This window comes from Papaver somniferum, chromosome 1 (assembly GCF_003573695.1).
Source record: "Papaver somniferum cultivar HN1 chromosome 1, ASM357369v1, whole genome shotgun sequence".
Classification (NCBI taxonomy): Eukaryota; Viridiplantae; Streptophyta; class Magnoliopsida; order Ranunculales; family Papaveraceae; genus Papaver; species Papaver somniferum.
In genome coordinates, this window is record NC_039358.1 from 101363994 (window position 1) to 101373478 (window position 9485).

The 9485-nt window shown below is 37.3% G+C and overlaps 1 protein-coding gene across 1 annotated transcript; it reads left to right on the forward strand.

Annotated features, from left to right (window-relative positions):
- The first annotated feature begins 886 nt into the window (after positions 1–886).
- Positions 887–9141, forward strand: LOC113295322. Its single transcript, XM_026543670.1, has 9 exons — positions 887–1105; positions 2335–5354; positions 5457–5531; positions 6725–6877; positions 6965–7128; positions 7213–7360; positions 7473–7595; positions 7722–7809; positions 8660–9141. Exons 2-9 carry the CDS (start codon positions 2655–2657, stop codon positions 8851–8853), a joined length of 3645 nt encoding a protein of 1214 aa, XP_026399455.1. The 5' UTR covers positions 887–1105; positions 2335–2654; the 3' UTR covers positions 8854–9141.
- Positions 9142–9485: the final 344 nt, after the last annotated feature.

Consider the following 9485-nt stretch of genomic DNA (forward strand, 5'->3'; position numbering starts at 1 on the left):
TATCTATCGATTGTGCGTAACTTTTGTACAGAGAAATTTAATTTTTAGAATCAAGAATAATCGGTAGATATCGATCAATTTACCTACCGATTATGGTTGATGTTCTTAAGAAACGAAGAACATCAACCATAATCGATAGGTAAAGTAGATTATTATCTACCGATTATGTTTCTGCTAGTGTAAATCCAAGAACATCAACCATAATCGGTAGGTAAAATAGATAGTTATCTACCGATTATGTTTCTGCTACTGTAAATCCAAGAAAATTTTCGGATCAAATTTTTGATTTCAAGTAATCAAATCCTAATTTTGAATCACAACTACTATCATCTATTCGTTTTGTTTGTTGTACTCCTTTTTTTTTGATGTTCTAAGTTTCAACTTTAAGGTTAATGAATTTTGGGTTTTAATTTTAAACAATCAATCATAACATTTGTTTGATCGATGATCTTTGTTTTCAATCAAAATTAAAATGATGGAAAAAAATTTCAATGGGTGGAAAAGAGAAGAAGAAGTGAAATGATATGATTATGAAAATAAAGGATATATGTTTAGATTTAGTATAAAGGTGAAGGACAATATAGACCATTTTTTATTTTTAAGACATCCCTTAACCTCCTTCAATGGATGGGAATAAAAAGGTGGTCCCTAATTCCTTTTGAGTGGTCCCTAAAAACGCTAGGCTAGTTAGCTTCTTTCCGACTTTTTTTTATTTTTTTTTGAAGCATTGCTTCTTTCCGATGAATTGCGGTTACCCAAACAAAACAAGAAAAAGAGGGTACGATTGACTAATTAAATAACAAAGTTGGATCCTTTTCTTCTTAAAAAATGGAAAATAAACATAAAAATAAAAATGTATTTTAGACGTTACGAGGGTCTGAGTTGACTAATAAAACCGGAAGTATCGTCCAGGCTCTGTAGTCTGTACATGAATATAGCCGTCTTTTTTCGTATTATTTGTATTTCCTAAAGAAACCAAAATTAAGAGAGTGATGTGAAAAAAAAGGGTTAGATCTTTTATTTCATTTGGGTAGCAAGAGAAACAAAATCCAGATTATAGATTTCACTGACAGACTTCACCAATACTACATCTTCTTGTTTCAAGGTAGGACGATTTTTATTTTTATTATAACATTTCTCGTTTTTTTATTTTGGTTCTATTGATTTTGATTAGTAAACTTGGATCCGATCTATATTTTTTTTTCACTGATTAATAATAATAATAAGGTATTGGTTTCCTTAGTTCTCATTCAGTATGCTATATTTGATGGGAACTTTGAAGTTTCTGATTGATTAGATTTTGGTTAATTGGAAATCATTTTGATAACAAGATATTAGGGGTTTTCTTACCAGGTTTTGGTAAAGGTAAAGATAGCACCTTTCTTGTTTTATGATTTGTTTTTCATTTTGTGGAATATGGAACATCTCTTTCTTTTTAAGTGAAAGTAGATGAGTGTAATTTCTATCTGGATGTAGATGCGATGGCTGGGATTGTGATTAATTGGCATTGCATGTCATCCTCAAGTGATTTTCTTTTGGGCACTCTATTACTTGATATGAAATTTTGGGTTTTTGTTATTCAAGGCTTGTTTATGATCAAATATCCTTGCCTCTGAAAGTAAAAGAATAATGAAGACCTCATATTGTGTCTTTTCGATACCAGAAAGATCAAAAGTAGTAAGAATTGCAACTTTTAGTTTCTCCGAAGTCTCAACATTTAACAATGGCTGGACGCAGTGTCTCTGTTTTAACAAAGATAGAGAGATGAAGTTGTATTTTAGAATTCTTGCTTACTATAGACAACCTTTTTTAGATTCAGGTTTGGGGTGAGAAACAAGATAAATCTATGCTTAGGGTGTTAGACAAATTAGTTAATGCAATTTAGGTACCTTCTTATAGAAATTTATTCATCTTCCCCATTTTTTTAGCTCTACGATGATTTTCTTGTATGGATCTTATCACATGTTTCATTGTAATATGAAAAATCAATTTCACTGTAAGGTTTTCGATATATTTATTATTAGTCTCAAATGTGTCCTGCGAAGGACTTTGGACTTCAGATAATTCTGCTGCGACTAAACTAATATAAAATAAAATTTGCCTTAAAATTTCTGCTAGTATGCATCACAGCTGGTATGCGTCATACTAACTCTTTATGCATCATACTCACAGCTGGTATGCATCACAGCTGCTTTGTACCCATGCTATCTCTTTAGCTTCACCTGACTAGTCTTTAGTTTTTCGTGCTAGATTTTACTCCTGGGTCATTATTTGTTACTGGGTTTATTACCACCTTATCATCCAATCCTAATGTCTTTTGTTTCCTTCTTTCAGTTCGATATGCTTTGTGGTTGTCTTGGAAATAATTGTTCATACTCGATTATTTAGGGTTTCCTTAGAGGAAACTCCTGCTAATTAAGTAAGATCACTGGAGTTGAAAGTGGGGCTTATTTCTCGTCTCAGAGGTTGAGTTTAAAGAGGTGGACTTCTTCGTGCTGTATTGACGATTAGTAGAATATCAGTCAGACAAGTTTTTGATAGTTACATGCTGGAGTTATCTGCTCAAACATGGATGTGTTTGCTTTGGTGGTTTCTCTGAGGGGTGTATCCCCATTACGGCTGAGTTAAGGCAAGCATAGTCAGTAAAAGGCTTGATGGAGCAATCAAAGAGCTATGAACAGCTCCGATATGCGGTAGAAGCTAGAAATGAGGGATTAGAAACCACAAATCAGAGAATTGTACAAGACCCATCAAGCTCTGTAAATACAAATATTAGACCACCAGATTTCAGTATGCCAGTTGCATCTAAACCTGTGAACTACTCTATTCAGACAGGTGAAGAGTTTGCTCTTGAATTTATGAGAGAACGTGTGAATTCTCAGAAGCCCTCAATTCCTCATGCTGCTAGTGACCCCATTAACACGACTGGCTACATGGATCTCAAGGGAATTCTTGGTATTAGTCATGCAGGGTCTGAAAGCGGGTCAGATATTTCAATGGTTTCAGCAGTAGACAGAGTTCCCTTTAAGGAGTCTGAGAGAAAGGTCTCTTCTGGAATTGAAGGCAGATACTATGAATCCATGAGATCTTTCTCTCGTACCTTGTCACGTGATGGCAGTAGTCAAGGAGGTCTTCCTGGGTATGCATCTTCTGCAGCATCAGATAGCTCGGGAACAAAGATTAAGTTCCTCTGTAGCTTCGGTGGTAAAATCTTACCGCGGCCTGGTGATGGAAAACTTAGGTATGTCGGGGGTGAAACTCGTATTGTTCGGATAAACAAGGACATTTCATGGCAGGACCTTATGCAGAAAACAATGGCAATTTGTAATCAAACACATATTATCAAGTACCAGCTTCCTGGGGAAGACCTCGATGCATTAGTTTCCGTCTCTTGTGATGAAGATCTGCAGAATATGATGGAAGAATGTAATTGTTTAGAAGATGGAGGGAAATCTCAAAAACCAAGAATGTTTTTGGTCTCGTCGAGTGATTTGGAAGATCCTCATTTTGGTATGGGCAGCATGGAGGGTGATTCCGAAATTCAGTATGTGGTTGCTGTTAATGGCATGGACCTTGGCCCAAGGAAAAACTCAAGCGGGCAATTAGCAGGAACTTCAGCTAGCGATCTGGATCAATTAATGAGTCTTAATGCTGAGATGGAGACAACTAGGTCCGCAGCTGGTTTAACTCATGCTAGCTCTGCACCTTTGGCAGGTCTGCAGGCTCCGCCTGCTAATCAATCTTCTCAGCCAATACAAACAAGTTCCTCTACTCCTTTTGAGGCACACACCCAGTCTTACGTGGGACAGGTACTGCATAATATAGAAGCTTCCCGCTACCCGTACTCTGCTGTCCATATGGATGGTAGGGTTGGGGTTCCTTCTGCGATGCCGTTTCAGTACGGCGAAAATTCCAATTCTACTAATTATGTACCATTTGGAGTTTCGGTTCCGATGGTTCCCCAGTCAGTTGCATACAGTGGCTACCAAATGCATGATGCTGGAATGCCAGCAAAAGAGGCAAAGCCATATGACGGCAAACCTGGTCAAACTCATTTACATGAAAATGATTATCTTACTTCGAAGCCGTATGATGGTTCTAATCTCCCTAACGTTCAAAAGGATGGCCCCTCACTAGCCACATCTGAAGCAGAAAGAGGAGTACCATTCTTGGCTACAAAAGATAACCGAAACCAACAAAAGCTAGCGCCGGGTTCAGCTATGCCGGATGCTGGGAAAAGTCATAAACCTAGTGATGAAGACCATTACCATACATCAGGTGGAGCATTTACTCTAGGGTATACCGATTCTGAGGCTGATTCTATTACTGATTTCAGCTACCATGAGTCTCCTGTGCTTCCTCCAAGGGTCTTCCATTCTGAGAGGGTTCCGTACAAGCAGGCAGAGCCAGAGTTACATAATCGGCTATCCAAATCTGATGATTCTTTTGGGTCCCAGTTTCTGATATCACAAACACTTTCTGGGCTGACACAGCAGGAAGCAATCACCGAATCAGTTGATAAATCACATGAAGGAAATGTGTCTTCTCAGAATGAGGTATCCATCTCTTCATCAAAACCGCTGCATGCTAATACTCCAACTGTTGAAGAGGGGTTGATACAATTTGAAAAATATAAAGAATTGGCCGATTCAATTAGCCAAATAAATCAATTGGAGGCTCAGAAATCCGAATTGAAGCCTGCAGTACCAACTCAGCGGAATGATAAAGATAGTCAAAGTGACATAGCTCATAAGGCTGCCAATATTAATAATGCTTGGACAGGCCCCTTGCCGAGTACCGTTACACAAGCAGAATCTTCTGTTAATGTCAACACAAAGGAGCATGGAGACATCCTCATTGATATCAATGATCGCTTCCCGCGTGATTTCCTCTCTGACATATTCTCTAAGGCACGAAATGCAGAGGATTCCTCTGAGATTAGTACATACTACAAGGATGGAACTGGTCTAAGCTTAGACATGGAGAACCATGATCCAAAACACTGGTCATTCTTTCAGAAGTTGGCACAAGATGAGTTTGCTAGAAAAGATGTTTCTCTTATGGACCAAGATCATCTTGGATTTTCATCTCCACTTACAAACATTAACGAAGAGCTCACAACATCTTATCAGTTGTCACCTTTAAAACCTGAGGGAGTTGCCTTGAGACCCATAACTTCCCAAATCAGCTTTGAAGAGGAAACTCAACAAGTTTCATCGAACGCTATTGGAGCTGATACTATTGGTCTGCAGCAGGGTTACAATCCTTCCCAAGTAAGAGACACTGGAAATTTGCAATTTGACGCAATGTCCTTTCAGAAAGGAGGGGATAGCCCACAAATCCCTGAGTCTGAGGTAATTCTCTCTGGCTTTCTCTGTCTCAGTGGGTTTTATAAAATACAGCTTGTGACAATTTTTTGCAGCAATCTAACTTTCTAACGTTCTTCCTGTTTTCAGGACGGAAAGGTGGAGAATGGTGGTGGAAGTTATTTCGAATCTTCCACGGGAGGTTTTGATATCAGTACCTTACAGGTGTGTATGATGCTATTGCGAATTTCTATTGTGGATATTTGTATACAAGACTGAGTTATTTTTGTTTTTCATGAAACAACTTGCTTCGTAGCATATTGGCATATGTATTCAAGCATGTCATTGTTGTTTAATGCACACATTGGTTAATTGCATGTCGGTAACCATGTTGATGCCCCATACACTTGACTGAAACAGGAAAAGATAGATAATCATTTAAATGTTTGGTTGATGCTTTGAGTTCTGAAAGTGCAAAATTGCTATGCAGTACTCAATAGGTTGCAGTCTGTTGCTATCTATTTCATTGTAGTCTTGATTTAATATGGTGATCCAGTAATTTAGCTTCAATGATGGTAGCTGCTGATGCCTGATGCCAAATATATAAATATAAGAAACAGGAAACTCCTTGATAGAAACAACAACCCTTGGCAGAAACAAATTATTGAGTTTGTGTCCCCAAAAGAGTTTATCAGTTTAACACCATAAATGGAGATCTGTCTCTTTCCATTTTTTAACACCAGTTTATCAGTTTAACACCATAGATATTCAACTGAAAGACATTTTTTCCCTTTGAACAATTGCACTAATTCTTAGTGCATCAAGTGATAGCACATTGTATTGTGCTCCAAATAAACTTGGCTTTTAAAGAAAGGGGCTATTTTTGAGAAAAATTGCGGAACGGCCTTGTTCTTGAGAAGACCATTGTAAGTGGGTCCATTGACTCCATTTATTGAGTTGTCTCTTAAGGGACAAAAATCAGGAGCAGAGGTTTGGTTCCCTCCAATATAATTAGCCAAATAAGTCTTAGCATAAAAGCTCTATCACCTGATTACCGTATTCTTTGCCTCTTTGTTAGTAGAAGGCGATTTCTGATGTCGAGAGTAGAGACAGCATCCCTTGTATTTCTGAATCGGTTTAAATTACGTCGGAGACCAAGATCCCAATTTATGATCCCAAATTCCCACTCTCTGTCCTAACCTTTTTTTACATAAAGGCGTTTTTCCCCTATACAAGAGGTTCCGCATCTAAGTAAATGATTAAGAAAAGGTTGTTCACTGAGCACCCTGGTCCATTTAGACTGTTTTATGTGGGACTTTTTGTAAATCTGCAAGGCTGCTTTGTGTTTGCTTCATTGCACCCAAACTTTACTTTTTATTTTTTTAAACTTTCTTTCTATTTTCAATTCACATATTTAGATTATAAAGAATGAAGATCTTGAAGAGTTGAGAGAACTTGGCTCTGGAACTTTTGGTACTGTCTATCATGGAAAATGGAGGGGCACAGATGTTGCCATTAAACGAATTAAAAAGAGCTGCTTCACTGGTCGATCATCTGAGCAGGAGAGACTGGTAAGAATTCTGACTATTAGATTCAAATAATCTGACATTCTTTCTTTTTCTTCTCTTTGACTAACAAATAGCTCATTTTCCATCCAGACTGTGGAGTTTTGGCGAGAAGCTGATATCCTCTCAAAGCTTCATCATCCAAATGTTGTGGCTTTTTATGGTGTAGTTCAAGATGGTCCAGGGGGTACAATGGCAACTCTAACTGAGTTTATGGTGAATGGTTCTCTCAGGCATGTTTTAGTACGCCAGGACAGGTAACTTGTTTGGATGCTCTTTCTATGTAGGAATATGTTTGAGATATGATAATCTTATACGAAAGTTTTTATGAATATAATCAGGAATCTTGATAGACGCAAGAGGCTCATAATAGCTATGGATGCAGCTTTTGGAATGGAATATTTGCATTCTAAAAATATTGTCCATTTTGATTTGAAGTGTGATAACTTGCTAGTAAACCTGAAAGATCCTTTAAGACCCATCTGCAAGGTGACTAACTTTAGTTTCTTTTGTCTATTTAATGTCTGCACCATGATGATATTGATGATGAGAAAGAGCGAATATTTGGAAAGTAAATAATATTCTATATGTATATTAACAGGTTGGGGATTTTGGTTTATCTAAGATAAAGAGAAATACCCTGGTTACTGGTGGTGTAAGGGGAACATTGCCATGGATGGCCCCGGAGCTGTTAAATGGCAGCAGTAGTAAAGTTTCTGAGAAGGTAAGCTGTGTTATACTAATATGTAACTAAACTACCACTGGCCGTTGCATACTTTGCCACATTGTTCCTTCTGAAGTTGGAAACCTTTTTCATCTGCAATGAGAAATTTATTTTGGTTGATGGCAGGTTGATATATTTTCTTTCGGAATTGTGTTGTGGGAGATACTAACGGGCGAAGAACCTTACGCAAACATGCATTATGGCGCAATTATTGGTATTCCTCGGAACACGCCGTCCGTATTTTTTTCTTGTTATGCATTAGTTCACATTTTCGAGTACATGTCTTAATAAAATATTTGCTCTAGTTATTTTCTCCTGATCATATCGTATTGACAGTAACAGTAACTTTGAACAACTGAGCCTACTAGCAGACATATACTCTTTAACAAATGCATAAAATGATGATTTATCAATTAAAAGATTCAAGAGGTTCTTTTATTGAGGGTGTTGGTTGCTGTCACACGACTAATTCTTATACTTGAATTTTTTTCTAATATTTGTTTTTTTATCTTTTATGATTTTTTTTTTCTTCAGTGATTCATTTAGGTAATAGTTTTTTAAATAGTAAGGTCATATGAACCTCAGAAAGGAGCTAATTAGAGTTTATAATGAATAAATGGTCTTATTTGGAGTATCTGTGTTGCAAACTACTGATTTTGGATGATTTAGATTGAGTTTGTAATTAAAATTATTCTTATAGTTTGCAACTTCCAAACATATATCTATTATTCCACGAGTCATTTAGTTGTCAGGTGTAATCTGGTGAACACAAATTTTGATGTGTTAGGTTACTTCGTGTAACACCCCTCTCTAAATGCCTACCTGATACTGTCCCCGGTTTAGCCATATGGTTCACATATGGCTAAACCAAAAAGCCTCGGGCGAAATTAGTGCACACTTAAGAATATTTGCTGGAAGCATCGCCGGGCTTCTGTAGAATGTGGGGTCGTTACAGTAGTTCCGATAATTGCTTTTAGAATTTAGAACGGTGATTTTATTTCTTTCGCAACTGTTATTTTTTCTCTTTTTTTTTTTTGCTAAAGCTGTCTACATTGTCCGAACAGGTGGCATTGTGAGTAATACACTGAGGCCGTCCATACCAAACTACTGCGACTCTGAGTGGAGGAACTTAATGGAGGAGTGTTGGGCGCCAGACCCCGTGGCTCGACCTTCCTTCGCAGAAATAGCTAGGCGATTGCGTGTGATGTCTGCAGCTGCTGTTCCAACTAAACCTCCCACTCATCAAGCAGCCAAATGAAGATTTTGGTAAAGAAAAGAAAGAAAAAAGGATCCTATAATTTTTATGTTCCTCAACTATGTTGTATTTCTTTGATTGTAAGAGATGAATAGAGTGTATTATAATTATATTATTAGGAAGACTGACTTACCTCATGGTTAAATTGTACCGTGATCTGTTTTGCGAGTACGTTTGCCGTCAGACTATAATGCTATACACACAAGCTGTTATTGTTTCAGAAAAACCTAGAGATGTTTTTTGTACTTTCTTTTCACTGCTTATCAACTTTACTGGTATTCTATCTGGCTACCTTTGGAAAATGAAAAACGCAATACAAGGACTCTTGTTTGCGTGCCTGAAGATGGATGAATCCCTATCTGTAGGTTGTTAATGAGAATATTCTTGTTGGAGCTCTTATTTATGTACACTTTCGTTTGTTTGTACCAATCATAATTACTTAATATTGTTGATCAATACTCTTCTACTGCCCCTACTCCACTAAAGACGCTACTATGGAATTTGAAGCAAGGATACAAGCTGCTAAAGAAGAAAGGAACAAGCCCAAAACATAGCTGTCAAGTTGGACATTTCAAGCAAACAAGTTAACTAACAGCCTCCTGTGCATTTTAGCCAGAAGAAACCAATGATGGAAA

Excerpts from the sequence above, each read along its gene's own strand:
- LOC113295322 (XM_026543670.1), top strand. The coding sequence starts at position 2,655 with ATGGAGCAATCAAAGAGCTATGAACAGCTCCGATATGCGGTAGAAGCT. Across the intron at positions 5,532-6,724 it reads TTGATATCAGTACCTTACAG|ATTATAAAGAATGAAGATCT; the intron begins GTGTGTATGATG and ends TCACATATTTAG. Across the intron at positions 7,810-8,659 it reads GCATTATGGCGCAATTATTG|GTGGCATTGTGAGTAATACA; the intron begins GTATTCCTCGGA and ends TTGTCCGAACAG.